General features: G+C 39.3%; 1 protein-coding gene across 2 annotated transcripts in view; it reads right to left on the reverse strand.

The window, feature by feature from the left end:
* Window positions 1-19756, reverse strand: part of Mapkapk5 (MAPK activated protein kinase 5) — a 35931-nt gene that overhangs the window by 5662 nt on the left and 10513 nt on the right. For both annotated transcript variants that reach the window (XM_077109012.1, XM_076853992.2), the window contains exons 2-10: window positions 16900-16973; window positions 16359-16434; window positions 15560-15657; window positions 14466-14574; window positions 12798-12887; window positions 11585-11680; window positions 6300-6380; window positions 4012-4199; window positions 1607-1727 (exon numbers count right to left, since the gene is read on the reverse strand). In XM_077109012.1, the coding sequence (XP_076965127.1) occupies window positions 1607-1727; window positions 4012-4199; window positions 6300-6380; window positions 11585-11680; window positions 12798-12887; window positions 14466-14574; window positions 15560-15657; window positions 16359-16434; window positions 16900-16973 (933 nt within the window). The remainder of the gene's footprint in view (window positions 1-1606; window positions 1728-4011; window positions 4200-6299; window positions 6381-11584; window positions 11681-12797; window positions 12888-14465; window positions 14575-15559; window positions 15658-16358; window positions 16435-16899; window positions 16974-19756) is intronic.

Genomic DNA, 19756 nt, shown 5'->3' on the forward strand with positions numbered 1-19756 from the left:
ATCCCAAAAAAACAAATGCTGAATGTTTTCTCTGATATAAGGAGTCTGATTCATAGTGGGGTTGGGACAGGGAGCATGGGAAGATTAGACAAAGGGGAGGGAGAGGAAGGGAAGGGGCAGGGGGGTAAAAAAAGATGTTGGATTGATTGGGGCTGGGGTGGTGGCTCAGTGGTAGTGTGCTCGCCTAGCATGCATGAGGCACTGGGTTCAATTCTCAGCACCACATAAAAATAAAGAAAATAAAGTCCATTAACAACTAAAAAAAAAAAATTAAAAAAAAAAAGAAAGAATGTTGGATTAAGATGGACATCATTACCCTAAGTACATGTATAAAGACACAAATGGTGTGAATATACTTTGTATACAACCAGAGATATGAAAAATTGTGCTCTGTGTGTAATATGAATTATAATGCATTTTGCTGTCATATATAATAAATTAGAATAAAAAAAGTTAAAAAAAGACCCTGTCTTTAAATAAAAATATTTTTACAAAGGGCTAAGGATGTGACTCAGAGGTAAAGCACCCCTAGGTTCACTCTCCAGTACCCATCCCACCGACCTCCCCCAAAAAATCCACAAAGCCTCTCAGTTACAACCTGACAAGAACTAAAGCCTTGGTTCTGTCTTCGTGCAGAACCCAGCCCTGTGACACCATCTCACCAACGTCTCACTGCTGAGGCCAGGCCACTTTTCCCAATGGCACACTTTAGTCTCTAACTTTTGTTCATCTTGTTCACTATATGTGACACACTGTCTACTCAAGCTCCAAGGACATCTCATGCCTGCAGCTGGGAAACAGCTCAGAAAGTGCCATACAGTAGGTAGTAATAAATGTGAGGATTTACGCCTTCTCATGGGGCAAACTGCACCCCCTTTAGAGATGTTCTCTTTTTTCTGAATTACCACAGCACTCACAGAAGATGGAATAGGTAGAGTTCTCATATATTGAATGTGCCATATTCCATGAGGCCAGGCCTTACCTTCCAACCAGTCTTGTCTAAATCCCTTGGGAAAAGGTATCTTATGGGGTTGGGGTTGTGGCTCAGTGGTACAGCACTTGCCTAGCACGTGTGAGGCACTGGGATTGATTCTCAGCACCATATTAAAAAATAAAAAATAAAGATATCATGTCCATGTACAACTAAAAATATTTTTTAAAAAAGAAGGTATCTTATACTGCTGTGTGCCCCCAAACCCACAGCCAGATATGGAGGACGTTCCTTTGAACATTCCCGTAGTGTACATTTACCAGGCCTGCCTTGGACTGGTGTTTTACAGAAAGAAATATTTTATTTCACATCGTGATTTTCAGGAAACCAGACATGTTCTTCTGGAAAAACGCTTGCCATTGTTTTGCCTTTATCTCCTCACTGGGTTAAGACCAAGCTTTCCTTCTCAACACAGCCTCCTCAGCCATCAAAATAAGCATCATTCAAAAACTTATGCATCAGGGCTGGGGCTGTGGCTCAGTGCTAGAGTGCTCACCTAGCAGATGAGAGGCCCTGGGTTCGATCCTTAGCACCACATAAAAACGAATAAACAAAATAAAGGTATTGTGTGCAACTACAACTAAAAAATAAATATTTAAAAACAAAAAAAACCACCTTATCCATCATCAGTTGAGCAGAAGGTAGCACGTTATCCAGGGCCTCGGTGGAGTTGAGCCAGGGGTGGTCCAATACTCCCTCAATGGTGAGTCTTTCCTCTGGTTTGACCTTCAAGAGCCTGTGGAGAAAACCCCAATAGGGCTGCCATTACACATGGCCCCAAAGGAAGTATAGGAAGTTTCTAGGTCTGAGGTCTGTCTTGAAAAAGATCTGGCTTCTTCTGATTTTGTACCCATTCCTGCATTATGCCTTCTATCTAAAGGAAAGGAGGGGGATTCTAGGCCCCAAACACCAGGAACTGTTCCATGAGTTGTCTTTTCTGTACTAAAAAAAATTGAGAAAAAAATGGTATAAAAAGCTTAATCCACTGATACTCTGGACTGTGTCCTAGAAGTCAGTGGCTTCCTGAGACCTTGAATCCCCATACTGAAGTTTCCAGGACAATGGGTTCTAACTTAGAAAAGAAACCTAAAGTATTCTTTTAGCTGCTAATAGCTACAAAATTAGTTGAGGAGTCATGTAGTTCTGAAAAAACAGGTTGCTACCCATGATAAAACTCTTAGATGCCATCATGTGACAGACATGAGACACTCAAAAGCTAAAAACTGCCAGGCACGGGGCTGAGGTTGTGGCTTAGTGGTAGAGTGCTTGCCTAGCATGTGTGAGGCACTGGATTATATTCTCAGCACCACATATAAATAAATAAATAAAGGTCCATCAACAACTAAAAAAAAAAAAAAAATGGCACAATGGCATTCCTATAATCCCAGTGGCTCAGATGGCTGAGGCAAGAGGACCGTGAGTTCAAAGCCAGCCTCAGCAGCTTAGGCCCTGTCTCTACTATAAAAAAACCTGGGGATATGGCTCAATGGTTAAACACCTCTGGGTTTAATTCCTGGTAACCCCCTTGTCCCCCCTCAAAAAAGCTAAAAATCAAGCCTCTGAAAAGGTGATAGCACGAGGTGCTCACTTCTTCTACCTCCTTCCCACTACACTGTCACAACTCCTAGCTCACCTGAGCATGCTCCCTGGGCTCTCTGTAGCACGGCCTCCTTCCAACTACACATCCTCCTAAATGTCAGTCTGGACAAACAAGCCTAATTGCCCTTTCATATTCTCTGCAACCTTCTTCTGGAGCATTCTCAACAGCTTCAAATTTCTAAAAAAAGCATTATTTAGAAAAGAATTCCAAGGCCAGAAGAAAGATAATCAGTGCTGTTCTAGGGATCGGAACTATAGTCTATAGAAAAGTGTCAAAGAACCAGAGAGGACACTTGAGATTTTGGTTTAAAAGTTGGGTCTCCATGGGGCATGTTAAGAAGACAGATGGAGACTCAAACATTGCCCCTACCCTCCTAAAAAATTTTACTTGCATATTTTAGAAGATAGTACCTCTTTATAACACAGAGACTCCCTAACCAACAGGGCAAGCTCACTTTTTTCCTCCCCTATATTGGGGATTGAACCCAGAGGTGCGTCACCACTGCTATACTTCCATCCCTTTTTATTTTTCATTATTCTTGAGACAAGTCTTGCTAAACTGCCAAGGCTGGCCTTGAACTTGCAATCCTCCTGCCCCAGCCTCCCAAGTAGCTAGGATAACAGGCATGTGCCACCATACTTGGCACAAGTTTATTTTTGAAAAGGTGTAATTTCCACAGAGGAATGGCTGCACCGTCAGGAGACAGTACCCCTTTAATACTTCCCTTCATCCATCACAGAGGAAGAAACTGAGACCAATAGAGGAGAAACTGCTCAATAGAGACTGAGTGCAGGGGGAACACCAGAACAGTGTTCAACGCCACAGGCAGCCACTCTTTCAGCAAACATACTTCAAATTTAGGTCTGTTTCCTTTAATTCTCCTGCTACCACAGGTCTCTGAGTGTCAGCTCTCTGCCATCCACTCATTACCCCTAATTCTTACCAAATCTTCCCAGCTTAATATATGTCAGAACAACCAACTGCAGTGGGAAGGCTGGAGAACAGACTCCATCCCACCCCATGCTGGCATACAAGGAATGGAAATCCAGACATGTCATCGCCTTCTGAGCACTCCAGTTCAACTATTGGCATCGAGGCGGTCCCTGAGACTGGCCTACATGCAGGAAGAAGGGCACACCAGAAGGTCTGCCATTTAGGGCCTCAAGTCAGTGCCCAGAGAGACTGATAATAGAGGGACCTGGGTTTACAGTCCTGGATGCAACAGGAGGGAGCAAAGCACCAGTCTCATGGAGGTGAGGGTGCCGGGAGCTCTCCCCCAAGGGCCAGGGGTAAGACGTCTATGGTGTCACAACAGAAGGAGCCTACCAGGGAGACAAATGACTTTTCTCTACCTAGCATGTCCTTGGGCACCACCATCTCTAGGCCTCCTTAGCCTCCTTCCCAGCAGCCCAGGGCTTACTTTCTCACAACGTCTTTGGCCATCTCTGAGATCTGGCTCCATTCTTCTTCTGGGAACTCAAAACTGCCTGTCATGATCTTTCTCCGCATGTCCTTTGGGATAGTCCGGCTGTGGTGTTTGGAGTAAAAAGGAGGGTATCCACACAGCATCACGTAGATAATCACTCCCAAGGACCATAAGTCACAGCTCTGAAAGCAAGAAAGAAAATGGTCACTCATAGCAGAGACAGACCCCAAAATAAGGCCTCCAAGACAAGAACAGGAATAACCCTGACATACATAGACTGATACCTCCAAGAATCATTTAACAGAAACAGAAACAGTTTTAGGACATATTAGAATTAACCTTTCTCTTCATACAAGGCCAGTCTGGAGTCAAATAGTCACTTTTATTCTCTCTGCTAAGGCCCAAGGTCCTATTTGATCCTTGAGTATACATAGGATCCTATGCCCCCAGCCAGAGAAGTAATAGATATAAACCAGCTAGCTATGAATCAAGTACTGTGTCACCCTGGGCAGGGTTGAGGGTGCCCAAACAAACAAACAAACAAACAAAAAACCAGCTAAGATATATGTAGGCTGACCCCAGAACACAGCACAAACCATTTCAAAAAAGCTAAAACAGTTCCACACAGATCAGGGAAGGGCACTAGAAGAAAGAACAGGAGGTCTAAAAGTATTCCTTTGGCCACAAAAGACTCAGCCCATTTGTAAGACCTTACACAATTCTGGGGAAAGGTATTAAGAAACAAAGAAAACTGCCACCAACTATCATGTCTCTAGGTATTAAGGTAACCCCATGGCCTACAATCACTACATTATTATTAATACCGAAAGGATTCAATTCTAGTTAAATGAAACTTTACCTGCCTGGAAAAATGTATCTGCAGCGGCTTCTTGAATTGTGACAGAAGAGGTATCTGCCTGAGCAGGGTGACCCTGGGACCCTACCTCTGGAGACAGCGCTCTCTCTCATACCACAGCCATGTGCTGCCCAGAGAGAAGCCTGGAAGATAAAGTTAGCTCAGACATCCTTACCCGAATGGCACCACACTAGTGGGTATTTGTGGATGTCACGATGCTGGCTGTAGATTATTATTTAACTACACAGGTGAAATGAAATCTTTAAAATGACCAAGTTCAAATCCCTCATTTACAGATGAGGTAAGTGATACTATAGATTTAAGAATGAAACTAGGATTGTGGTTGTGACTCAGTGGTAGAGCACTTGCCTAGCATATATAAGGCACTGGGTTTGATCCTCAGCACCATATAAAAATAAATAAAATAAAGGTATTTTGTCTACCTATAACTAAAAATAAAATTTAAAAATATTTTTTAAAAAGAATGAAACTAAATGACCTAACTAGAGTCATGACACTCAAGAGTGGTGGAACCAGAGCAGGTCTCCAGCCTTCTTGCCAACCTCAGTTCCTTTTCTGTCATTTATGTCTAACCTCAAGTTCCCAAGTAGCATCATTTTTTTTTTTTCCTGACCTACTTAGCAACTTCAAGACACATTTCCAGAGGCCCCAAAGCTCTTGTTCCTTAGAATAGAGATGTTCGGTATGTGGGCTATAGATGAGGAACTGTGATAATACCAAGTAACATGCAGAAACACTTGTTGTGTATACAGGACACTGTTCTAATTGGATATTTCTTATGAGGTAAGAAAGAATGTTTACTATAAATGACCAGAATGCTCTCTAGCATTGGTACCTCAGAAATGATTTCCAATCTCAAAAAAAGCAAGGAACCTTGTCCTTTCAATGTGGTCAGTGGGCTACACAGCTAGCCAAATAAATAACCTGACAGATGACCACAGCCCTTGGTTCCTGCTGCAAAAGCTAAATGAGGGAGTAGGAATGATAGTAAAATGAATCAGACATTATTACTGTATGTGCATATATGATTACATGACCTGTATAATTCTACTTCATGTACAGCCAGATGAATGAGAAGTTATACTCCCTTTATGTTTGATGTGTCAAAATGCATCCTACTGTGATATATAACTAATTAGAACAAATTTTAAAAATCTTTTAAAAAAGGCATTGACCAAATAAAAGGACTACTGAATAAATATACATTTTAGATCCCTGTTACAACAACAAAAACCTAAATGTGTAAGAATTTGATTTCATATTCTTCAGCCAAAAACTTAAATTCCAAATAGTTTTCTGCATTTCTGGCTGCTTCCTGTCTTTTGGGCTGAAATGTGAAAGAGTACATTCCCAGAGGAGAGGGAGGGGCTGCATCCACAGGGTGAAGATAAATATCTCCTCCTACCTTGTTGTAAGTGTAGGGTGTTGGCGAGGTAGGTATGATGCCAGACTTCTCTTTCTGATGCCTTCTCTGTGCCTCCAAAACCTGTCCAGTCAGACCAAAAGGAAAAATTTACTGAAAATCACACCACTAATGTCCTGCAACTTGAGAAAGGCTGAAGAGGGACTGCCAAACAACAATTGCAAAATAACATTAACAACATTTTTACAAATCATTTTTCTTCTTACAACCAGTAATTTATCATTCAGATCAAGGACATAAGATCAAATCCCTAATCTTAAGAGACTGTCTCTTCTTTCTGTCAAGGAAACTGAGATCACTTGACTTTTTTCTGGGATGTCCTCCATGCCTATGGGAAAGCACACCCACTGGGCAGAAAGTCAAGGCATTTGTCACCATCAGGGACTATAACAGTCACACTTGTTTGTGTGTTAATGTTCCAAAGAGATACCTCTGCCATCTGTAGGGCTATCATCCTGCCAAGCTCTCCACTGTTCCATGTAATAGGACTATAGGGTGAGAGGGACAAGCCTGGCAAGTCCTACACTGTTCTTTGAGATAGGAGGCTGAAGCTCTGTGCTAGTGTACTTTATCCCCACATCCAGACCCACTGGAACTATCTCAGTCCCTGTGCCCACTTAACTGCTGCTAATGGTAGATACTGGCAAGTACTACATCTTGGCCAAGGGCTACACTACCACCTTGGGCAACTCTGACAAGGTCACTTTCAATGCCCTCTCCAAGACCTACAGCTCTCTCACTAACAAGAATTCATTGACCATTTTGTAAAGACTTACACTAGAATCTCTATGCAGAGAACTGACCCAGTCTCTAGCTATAGCCAATACATACAAAATAAGGTGAATGAATCAAACCTGAAAAAAGTTATTTATAACCACATAAAAGCCATTAAACATTAATAATAAATCAATCAAAAGATGGAAAAAGGGCTGGGGATATGGCTCAAGCAGTAACGTGCTCACCTGGCATGCGAGGGGTGCTGGGTTTGATCCTCAGCACCACATACAAATAAAATAAAGATGTTGTGTCCATCAAAAACTGAAAAATAAATATTAAAAAAATTTCTCTCCCTCTCTTTAAAAAAAAAAAAAAAAAAAGATGGGAAAAGCCAGGCATGATGGCATACACCTGTAATCCCAGCAACTCGGGAGGCTGAGGCTCTTGGATCAAGTCCAAGACTAGCCTGGGCAACTTAGCAAGAACTTGCCTGAAAATAAAATCAAAAGGGCTGGGAATGCAATCCCAGCCTAGGAGCTCTTGCCCAGCATGTGTAAGGCCCTGGGTTCAATACCCATTACAAAAAACAAAAACAAAAAATACTATATTGAAAACTACACAAATATGTCTTTTTTTCTTTCTTTCTGTTTTTTTGGTACCAGGGTACTCAACCACTCAAGCCACATCCTTCAGCCTTTTATTGTATTTCATTTAGAGACAGGATCTCACTGAGTTGCTTAGCTTCTTGCCATTGCTAAGGCTGGCTAGGAAGTCATAATCCTGCCTCAGCCTCCCAAGACACTGGGATTTCAGGCATTGCGCCAATGCACCTAGCTTACACCAATATTTCTGAGAGAAATTATGAGACAAAAACAAATGAAGTGATACAATCTACTCAAGGGTGAAAGGTTTAATATTAAGGGGTCAGTGTTCCCAGACTGAACTTAAAACAACCCTAGTCAAAATCCCAGCAGACTTTTTAAACAGAAATTAACAGTGAATTCTTAAGTTCATATGAAATGCAAAAACTCAGAACAGCCAAAACAACTCTGAAAAAGAAGTACACTAAGACTACCTGATTTTAAGAATTATTATAAATCTACAGTAATCAAAACACTGCAATAGTGGAGTAAAGACAGATAAAGAAATCAATGGGGGGCTGGGGCTGTAGCTCGGCAGCAGAGCACTTGCCTAGCATGTGTGAGACACTGGGTTTGATCATCAGCAACCCATTAAAAAAATAATAATAATAAAATAAATTAAATAAAGTCATTCTGTCCATTTACAACTACAAAAAATAAAAAAATAAAAGAGATCAATGGGGATTTGAGAAATAAACCCATACATAAATGTTGAAATTATTTGGGGAAGGGGCAGTACCGGGGGGGGGGGGGGTCTTTACACTAAGCTATATCTCCAGCCCTTTTAAATTTTATTTTAAAAATTTATTTATTTTTAGACATTGTCTCACTAAACTGCTGAGGCTGATCTCAAACTTTCAATCCCCCTGCCTCAGCCTCCTGAGTCACTGGGATTATAGATAAGTGTGTGGTGGCAATAATGGGATTGTTCAACCAAATTTTGACAAAGATTCAAAAACAATACAGTAGAGGAAAGACAACTTTTGCAAAAAGTGAAGGTTAAAAAGTGAACTTGAGGGGATGGGATTGTGGCTCAGTGGTAAAGCACTTGCCTAGCAAGTGTGGGGCACTGGGTTCAATCTTCAGCACCACATAAAAATAAAATAAAGGTATTGTGTCCAACTACAACTAAAGCAAAATATTAAAAGATTAAAAAAAGTGAACTTGGGTTCATACTTTATAATGTATAATGTATACAAAAATTAACTCAAATGGATCACAGACCTAAATATAAAACCTAAAACTATATAAAATTTCTAGAAGAACACATGGTATAAAATTTTTGTGATCTTGAATTAAACAATATTTTTACATAGGAAACCAAAAACATAGGACATTAAAAAAAAATTCAGATAAATTGGTCTTCATCAAATTAAATCTGCTCTTCAAAAGACTGCTAAAAAATGAAAAGATAGCCGGGCACAGTGGCACATGCCTGTGATTCCAGCAGCTCAGAAGCCTGAGGCAGGAGGCTCACGAGTTCAAAGCCAGCCTCAACAACGGCGAGGCACTAAGCAAATCCATGAGACCCTGTCTCTAAATAAAATACAAAACAGGGCTGGGGATGTGGCTCAGTAGTTAAGTGCCCCCAAGTTCAATCCCCGATACCCACTGCACCTCCCCCAAAAAAAGATGAGCCACAGACTGGAAGAAAATCTTTGCAAAGTACATATCTAATAAAGGATTTATATTCAAGATATATAAAAAACTAAAATTAAAAAATAAGAAAACAAAAATTTCAATTGAAATAATGAGAAAAAATTGAACACATACTTTAGTGAAGAAAATATAAAGAAAAGAAGCATACGAAAAGATGTTCAACATCCTTAGTTATTAGAGAAATGTAAATTAAAACCACACGAAATACTACTACGCATCCACTGAAGTGGCTAAAATTAAAAAGAATCACCATTACAAATGCTGGTGAGAATATAGAAGATCTAAAACTTTCATACACTGCTGGTAGAAATGTAAAATGATACAGTCACTTTGCAAAACAATTTAGTTTCTTTTTTTTTGTGGTACTGGAAATTGAACCCAAGGACTTGAGCATGCAAAATAAGTGCTCTATGACTACATCCCCAAACCTTTTTAAATTTTTATTTTGAAGCAGTTGCCCAGGTTGGCCTCCAATTTGCAATACTGCTTCAGCCTCCTGAACAGCTGGGATTACAGATGTGTGTCATAGTGCCTGGCCAACTTGGTAGTTTCTAAACAAGTTAAATATACACCTACCACACAATCTTGCCATTCCACTTCAAGGAGTTTGCCCAAAAGAAAAAGATATAAAACTATACAAATGTTTATAAGAGCTTTTTCATAACAGCAAGAAAATGGAAAAAAAAATCTATCAATAGACGAATGGATAAACCAATCATGGTTATATCATATAACAGAATCCTTTTCAAGAATAAAAAGGAATAAATTAGTGATACATGCAACAACATGGATAAATCATAGTCAAAGCAGCCCCCCAAAATCCAAGTGTGGTGGTTAATGCCTATAATCCCAGTTAGTCAGGAGGCTGAGGCAAGAGCAAGTTTGAGGCCAGCCTGGGCAACTTTTTTAGCAAGATTCTGTTTCAAAATTAAAAAGTATAAAGGGCTGAGGCTGTAGCTCAGTGGTGGAGCACCTGCCAAGCAAGTGTGAGGCCCTAGGCCAATACCCAGTACTGAAAAATTATTAAAAAGTACTTACTTAGGGGTAGAAAATCATGGCTCCCAAAACCTGCAAATGAATGTTCCTAGCGGCTTTATTCATAACAGTCAAAAACAGGAAACAATCCAAAATGGCCATCAATCTGTGCACAGAAAAACAAACGTAGTCTGGCCCTATCATGGACTTACAATAAAAGGGAACTAACTATTGATAAACACAGCAACGTGAACCAACCTTCAAAACATGCTGAGCACAAGAGGGCAAATGTGAAAAGTCCTTGATTCCATTTTTCTGAAATTTGACAACAGGCTTAACTAACCAATGATAGAAAGCAGAACAGTGTTTCCCCGAGGCTAGGGTTAGTTTTGCAGGGGACTCAGTGCAAAGGGACACAAAGCTATATGTGAAGCAACAGAAAAGTTCTACATGGAAATCTTCATTGTGGTAGTGGTCGTGTGGAATACGTATTTGTCAAAATTCATCAAATTATACGTAAATAGGAGTAAAGTAGTCTCCTTTATCTGTGTTTTCACTTTCTGCAATTTCAATTGAGGTTAGCTGAGGTTAACCACAGTTCAAAAAATTAAATGGAAAATTCCAGAAATAATTCATGAATTTTAAATTATGCACAGTTCTGAATAGCGTGATGAAATCTTACACTGTCTTGGGCCATCTTGCTCAATCCACCCTAGGATTGAGTCACTCCTTTGTCCAGCATATCCACACTATATCCACTATCCATCTGCTTGTTAGAGAAACTTGGTAGCTAGCTTGGTTACCAGACCAACTGTTATCTCAGTACTACAGTGCTTGTGTTCAAGCATAATAACATAATAACAGCCCAGCCACAAACTGAAAGAGTACTGATGCTGGCAATTCAGAGATGTCAAAGAGAAGCCATGAAGTACTTCCTTTAAGTGAAAAGGCTAATGTTTATCAAAGGTGTGTGTGTATAGGAAAAAAATAGAGTACATATAGGGATTGGGTCTTATCTTTGATTTTAGGAGGTTCTGGAATATATTCCCCAGAGATACACGACCACAGCATTTTACTGTTTATAAATCATACCTCTAAATCAACCTCAGTAAAAGTTGATTTTAAAAGAATGAAGTATCTAAACCAAATGAAACAATCTGTAGGTTTTTGAAGCTGACATCTGTAGCACAAGCTTACTTTTGCTATAGAACAGAAGGGACATAAGACTATGGCAGTTTAGTAACACATCATTGGGAAGAAAGAGCACATGCTTACCTGAGGTGCTACATAATAAGGGGTGAACTGAGGTGTCATCAAGTCACCTTGGTCAATTTTAGCAAATCCAAAATCACACAGCTTCACTGGAGCATCCTGAAATTAACAAAAAAAAGGGGGTGGGGGCTTGGTGTTACTACTCCAGAGTTCTCAGTATACATTAAAGGAAAATTCAGGACTCAGGCTATAGCTCAATGGGAGAGTGCTTGTCTGGCACGTGTGAGGTACTGGGTTCGATCTGAGCACCACATAAAAATAAATAAATAGGGCTGGGACTGAGACTCAGTGGTAGTGTACTTGCCTGGCATGTGTGAGGCACTGGGTTCGATTCTCAGCACCATATATAAATAAATAAAATAAAGGTCTATCAACAATTAATAAGGAAAGAAAGAAAGAAAGAAAGCAAAGACATTGTGAACATCTACAACTTAAAAAAAATATAATATATATATATATATATATATATATATATATATATATATATATATATATATAAATAACCCGGAAAGTTCAGGTCCAAGACATGTTACCCTGAGCCCTTACAGGTTTCTGGATGAAATCTGAGACCTAAGCCTGTGGATAATATGTACCCAGCTCTGGAGACAAGGATTCATATTCAGGGATTATTCTTAGTAATAAGAGGAATTTCTTCCTACTCACCTAGCTAGCCTTGTTTTATAACTTGGAAATGCAGTTCTAAAATCAAGGGCTTAGCCTGCTGCCCCCTTGCTCTGTAGGCCCACCAACTCTCACCAGTCCAGGACACTGCTTCACTCTGAACATCAGTCCTAAGCTCTATGACAGCCAGAGCAACTTAGGTGGTAGGACATAGTGCAGCGGGCAAGGGGCAGGATTGAAGGGAAACACACACCTTATCAGAGCTAACAAAAAATGAAACTGTTGCAAGTTTCAAGGTGATGTATAACAGCATACAAACGCCTGCCCCTTCCCAAAAGCCCTCTAAATAATATTAAAAATCCTAAGTGCCACAAATACATATTGGTATCATCCAAAATTACTAATGCCAGGGGTTGGTACAATTCCTCTGAGCCTCCCTCCTCTAATGGGACAGATGGAAGAAATAAGCTATCAGAAGCACTTTGTCCTAAAGCCTCTTCACCATGGATTAGGAGCACCCCAAACACAGACATAGCCACTCCTGAGTTATGTTAAGAGTAGAAGCACTAAAATGCAGAAAAGCAAGATTTCTTACCAAAGAGTTATCCTTGAAAAGGAGATTTTCAGGCTTGAGGTCTCTGTGCGCAATATTTAACAAGTGACAGTGCTGTAGAGCCAGAGCTATCTGAAAAAGGACACAGTGGAGCAGCCACCTCTTAGAAAAGAACAATATTTAATGTCCCTAGTATAGAGAAAGAGGTGTTTAAAAAAAAACAATCCTTCATTAAAGTCAATTAAAAATGTGGTCAGTTTCCATTTCAAAGCAGAAATTAAATAAAGGCTTGAGGTACCAAGAAACAGAAATGAATTAAGCTTAGTTTAATTGCAAACTATATTTTGCTAGACCAAAAGAAAAATTTGCTAGTAAAACAATATTTTGCCAGAATAAACTGATGGTTACATCCTGTAAGAAATGAAAAAAGGAAATGTTCCCATTTTTATTCATCTGAGATGTAATAGGCACTGCAGAGGAAATGCAGAGCTGGGCAATCTTCAGCAGGCACAGGTTTCCCCACCAGGGCAGTGGCAGGACCCGGCTTAGGAAAGTGGCACTCTCTAAGAAGCTGAATGGAAGGCTTTGCCTTCAAACCAGCTGGCTGTTTTTTTCCAACTGATATTCCAATTTGCTCATCTTACTTGTTGAAAATGTTGCCTGTTTGTATAAACTTGAGGGGCTTTTGTTTTACAGAAGACTTTCAGAGATCATTCTTTAGTCCTAATATTTAAAAATAAAAGTTGTAATTTTAAGAAACAAATACAAAGAATAATTCTATTGTTCTTCAATTCTAGGTGGAATTTTCAGCAATCCAAATATCAGTTCCTCCCTAATCAATCAGAAAGAAAGTGTCCAAAAATGCCTGCAAAATGCCCCCAGAAAATTTGGAAGTGCTTTTCATTAAAGCCTAATTAGGCTGTGCTTCCTGCTTTTCTTTGCCTTGCTTGCCTAGTCTGAAGGTAGACCTTGAGTTTTTAGCTTTTCACCTCTAGAAGAGGTTAGTACCAATTAGAGTCCTGCTATTGTTTGTAATATAATTCATTTCTATAGCAATAAAATGTGAAGTCAGGATAAAGAAAGTAACTAGGAATGACCCAGAATTACAAAGCTCTTTAAAAAAATATATATATATATTTATTTATTTATGTATCTTTAGTTTTAGATGAACACATTATTTTGTTTTTATGTGGTGCTGAGAATCGAACCCATGCCTCATGCATGCTAGGCGAGCACTGAGCCACAACCCTAGCCCCAAAGATCTTAGAAAAATCTGCAGAAATGTGAGGAAGCTGACTCATGTGCAGGAAGCGTCTTCTGTACAGTTGTCTTACAACAGATTTTATACCATACAATCTTCAGGTGGTATCAACAGCATTTGAACTCAAAAGTCTAATAATAGTGTTTGGAAGCTAGATATCCAGATATTAAAAGAGATAAAGGAGGTAAATTATCTTCCTTTCAGAGTTTACTTAAATCATACAAAAGGCCTCAGGAAAACATTGACAATAATTAAGAATACAGTCCTCCCCCCATAAAGTAAAAGGAGTCACATTTCTCCTATTAAGATATTCTTTCTGATTACATAACAAAGCAGGCAATGTGAAGTCAAATAGAGCTTTTCTTTAAGCTTTCTTTTATTTCCCCTAATGAATTGTGCTTGTTAACCAACTTTGTTGGCAGTTTGATTGGTACCCGGGGTTAACTTGCCTGCTTTGTTACTTGGCTGGCTTGCTTCTCTGTAAAGTGCCGGTGCTGGCTGATTCTGTGAAATAGCTCTCCCCCTTCCATCATCTCCATTACAATTAAGAGTCGAGCCCTGTTTGAAAGCATTTGATTTTGTTAAGTTAAAAAAAAAAAAAATTAAAAAAAAATAAAATAAAAGTGTTTAACCACTTCCTAAGTCCAGGGTAACACAACTACTAAATAAGAGCAAAAATGCTTATGTTTAAAGGAAAAAAAAAAAAAAAAAAACCAGAACCAAAAAACAAAAAACAAACAAACAAAAAATCCCATGAATTTTGGTTACCATTCTTTTATATAAATGCTTCCAGCTTCCAGCCAAATGCTTTCACCAACAGAGCACAGTTGTGAAAAATAATCATTTGATTTTCCATTTGTTTTTAAAATTCCATCTTCATTCTCCATCTGTAAAATTCCTACCCTCCTTTTCAAGCCCTGGCCTTCACTTCACACAGCCTCCAAAACAGCTCCCCTCCTATATAAAGTTCAGAATGTTTCACTGATGCTTCTCCTGGGTGCCTTTCACATTGCTGTGATGATGGATTTACATCTAGGTCTCCCCAAAGAATTTCCAAGAAGAGACTCAGAATGTCATCAAATATGTTAGCCAAACACTTGGCAACTAAAAGAATCATTTTTACTTCTCCTTCAAGGAAAAGTCCTACTAAGCAACAGGGCTTTTTGCTATATCATGTCTAAGACTTCACCTAGAATAACATTTAGGGCCCTTTCACTGATTAGAAATAGAATCTATAGAAATTCCACATTAAGTGCTTTCTTTAAAAAAGAAAGTAACTGAAATAATCAGGGATATTTTGAGAGTAGATAGTAGTTGCAACAAGACTGCCTCTGAGATGCTAATTGTTGAGGCTGAGTGATGACCACTTGGGGAAACATTATAATTCTGTCTGCTCCTGCAAATGTTTAATATTTTCCCAAAATTCAAAGGGAATAGAGGAGAAAAGGACAGAGGGAGGGGAAAGAACGCATAAAAGAAAGGAAGACTCTGCTACACCTTGGCCTACAAATGGATATGTGATGATGATCCTATGTAGTCTTACCTGGGACAGGACTCATGAGGAAACTGTACACTGTTAGCAAACACTTCAATAATCTGAACTATATTTGGGTGTATGGCACACATCATGTGCAGGCGTACCTTAAAGAGAACAGAGAAAATGTTTCTGTACAAAGTGGTGCCAACATTTGCTCTCCAAACTTCCCTCCAAAAACTGACCATACTGAGTGCAAGGGATAAGCCTATTTTGGTAAAAAGGCTTATCACTCGGAATGATGTTGCTTTCACAGATTATCTCCTTAATGCTCTTTCCATAAATAAAATCTCACTAACAGACTTACTTTCTACAATCCTATTAGCAAATAAAAAAAAATTGGGCAAATAACTCATTCCAGAAAACACTCCATCTCTCTAAGCACACAAGTAAATCCCTCACTGCATGCATTAATAGCATATTATCACTGCATCCAGATAATATGGATGTAAACATACATCCAGTGTATATTTAAAAAAACTAGGAACATCCTCAAGTTCTCCTGCAGCATCACTTTTATATACAACATTTAACTTGTCCTTCCTCAGCCTATTTTATCTCCATCCTTCAAGTGCAATTTTCAATAAGCAAAAACTGAAGTAAACCGAATATGTCAGGGTGATTAGAAAAAAAAAAGACTCTACTAACAGTTTCCATGTGGACAGATCTAGAATAACTTTATAATGATAACAGGAATAGGACATAAAATGCTTCATGTATCTCTGTATTCTCTCCAGGAAGCTGCCTTAATTGTAAAAGAACAATTCTTAGGCACTTCAAGGCAAGTCAAGGCAATACAGGACCATACCTCATTTCTAGCTTTTGGACGATCAAGAAGGATTTTCAGTGCAAACCGTTCTTGGGTAGATTTCTTTACACAGACTCTAGATTTGGAGAGAGAGAGAAAAAAAAAAAAAAACATCAGTGATCATCTATGTTACTGTGAAAATTAATTCCAGAGGCGTCTCACTCTTCTTCCCAGATGCCCAAGTCACAGCTCCTGAATGCATGACATCAACTTGGCACAATGAGCCAATGAAGAAATAGTGGCCTCTCCTGGGTACAAATGACTCTCATAGTGGCTCCACAATTTCATCCTAAATGATTCTGAATTACACAGCATGTGACTTGGACACTTGACTACATTTTTAGATGCATGAGAGAAAGACCTAACCTCAAGGAGTTGGGGATTTAGCTCAGTGGCAGAGTGCTCACCTAGCATGCCCAAGGACCTGGGTTCAATTACTGACCCTGAAAAATCTGGCATATCTGATACTTCTAATTCAGAACATATTTCAAATGGTCCTGCTCAGAACAAAGTTGCCACAATTCTCACATGGGTCTCTTACCTAACTGGACCACTGATTCCAGCTCCCAGCTTCTGAGTCCAATTGATATTGTATTCTTCCAAAATGGAGGTCTCCTATTAAAATTAAAAAGAGAGAGGGCAGAGAATGATTCCCTAATTAAAAAGCTGAATAACTAGGCAGAGGTAGGACAACAGAACTAAGATTCAACATCTCATCTTCTAAGAGAAAATATAGGTTATAATTACACATTTTATTTTAAATGGTTCATAGTCATTGCTTTCCAGTAAGGCACAGATTTTGGAATAAACAAATCATCCAGCTCTCTACAAGTTTTATTCAAGTAGACAATCATTGCTTTTTTGAATTGGGAGGAAAGGTTCTTTCAAAATGGGGCTATAGGTAAGTGGTAGAGTGTTTGTCTAGCATATCCAAGAACATAGATTTAGTCCCCAGCACTATAAAAGAAAAATGAAGCAATTACTCAAGTGTATTTTCTATGATTTCAGAAAAACTGTCAGGTATTGTTATACTATAGAGACCTATATCCTTAAATAGTTGTTCAAGTCACAGAACTGAAAATAAGTTGTTGGACCAATTCCCCACAATACTCACCATTGTGCATTCTACCTGACAGCCAGGAAAGCTCAACTTGGAGACTCTGACCGAGTTTTGACACTTGATTTCATAGCAAAAAAAACAAATAAAATGAAGGTATTGTAAAACAAGCACTGCCAGACCTCTTTATATTCCTGATTTTGAATCCTATTTTTCTTTTATTTATTTATTTATTTATTTTTAGTTCTCGGCAGACACAACATCTTTGTTGGTATGTGGTGCTGAGGATCGAACCCGGGCCGCACGCATGCCAGGCGAGCGCGCTACTGCTTGAGCCACATCCCCAGCCCCATTGAATCCTATTTTTCTTACACCTCCTATCTGCCCCAGATCTAATTCATGCATCTTTGTTGATGGTGCCACAAACACTAGTCAATGCAAAAATTTCATTAAGTCAACACATTCACACCTCTCAACTAGACTGTGTGTAGTTGGTACATTTTCTCGCATATTTTAGTAACAAAGACAGGAAAGTATGGACCAGTTAAAACACTTTATTGGCCAAGCTCAGTGGCACAAATCTGTAATCTCAGTGACTCAGGAGGCTGAGATAGGAGGATGTTAAGTTTGAGGCCGGCCTCAGCAACTTAGCAAGACCCTGTCTCAAAATTAAAAAAAAAAAAAAAAAAAGGTTGGGGATATATATCAGTTGGTAGAGTGTCTCACGTTCAATCCCCAGAACCAAAATAACACAATAAAATAAAGCCCACCTTACTAAAGGAAATTAAGGACTAATTCTTTTTTTTAATATTTATTTTTTAGTTGTAGTTGGACACAATACCTTCATTTTATTTGTTTTTTTTATCTGCTGCTGAGGATCAAACCCAGGGTCCCACACGAGCTAGGCAAGCGCTCTACCACTGAGCCACAACCCCAGCCCAAGGACTAATTCTTTAAAGACATCAACAACAAACATATTGGCTCAGTTTTACTAAGAAATGCTTTCATTACCTTAAATTAACATGAATATAAACACCTGAAATAACTTTGGAGAGTACTCCTAGGCCAAGGGTGAGCAAATTAAGACTCTTGAGAAAATTCAGCCACTGCCTGATTTTATAAAGAAGTTACTAGCACACAGCCACATCTACTTCAGTATAGTCTGTGGCTGTTTTCACACTGCAACTACTGAGCTAAAGACTGTGATAAAGGGCTGGGGATGTGGCTCAAGTGGTAGCGCGCTCGCCTGGCATGCGTGCGGCCTGGGTTCGATTCTCAGCACCACGTACAAACAAAGATGTTGTGTCCGCCGATAACTAAAAAATAAATATTAAAAAATTCTCTCTCTCTCTCTCTCTCTCTCCTCTCTCACTCTCTCTTTAAAAAAAAAAAAAAAAAGACTGTGATAAAGGGCTGTGGCCGTGGCTCAGTGGTAGAATGCTCACCTAGCATGGTTGAGGCATTGAGTTAGATCCTCAGCACCACATAAGTGTAAACTAAAGATATTGTGTCCACTTAAAAAAGTAAAAAATAAATATTAAAAAAAAAAAGAACTGTGATAAAGAGACTCTATGGCCATAAGGCCTAAAACACTTCCCAGGCGACCCTTTACAGAAAAAGCTTGCTTTTCCAGACCATGTTCTAGACCTTGGTTCTCAACAGTAATTGCCCATCACAATCACCTGAGGGTTTTTTTTGTTGATGTTTTGTTTTGTTTTTAAACTATCCAAAGCCAAGGTCCTTCACAAGAGATTCTAATACAACAGGCTTGGGATGGAAGGTAGGAATTGATATCCTACTCCCACTTTTGTCTCTATCTGATGTGGACCTTAGGCATTCTCTGAAGTTCAACAGTTAGGAAAAAAAGGAAATTCTTGTGCTCACAGCATGAAGAGGTAGGCAATTCCTTGCCACAAAGAATATATTTAAAATTAAGACAAAGCTGTCAAAAACAATGACTTCTGGACAACATAAACCAAACAAACTGAGTAGCACACATTTTTAAAACTCCTCTAGGGGTCCACGTAATAACCCCCTTCCAGCCTGGTTTCTAGCAATCCCCTACCCTTTGATTCTCACTGCCTAAAGCACAATCAGTTGGTGATGATGCTAGTTTCTCAGCATGGAGCTGGCTATGAAAATTAGTGGTTTTGCTGCCCTAGGGGGTAGACTCAGTTTGAAGCAGGAAGAAAATTCATGGCGCTACCAACTAAAAGTGGTGAATGTTGGTGGGAATGGATAGTTTTGCTAGCCCAAGACAAAGATCCTTGTTAGGTATGCAGAACATCCAGAGATTAAATGAGAAAACACTGAAACAGAGCTACAGAAAGTCCAAGACAAG

The sequence above is a fragment of the Callospermophilus lateralis genome, chromosome 1, assembly GCF_048772815.1.
Source record: "Callospermophilus lateralis isolate mCalLat2 chromosome 1, mCalLat2.hap1, whole genome shotgun sequence".
Lineage (NCBI taxonomy): Eukaryota > Metazoa > Chordata > Mammalia > Rodentia > Sciuridae > Callospermophilus > Callospermophilus lateralis.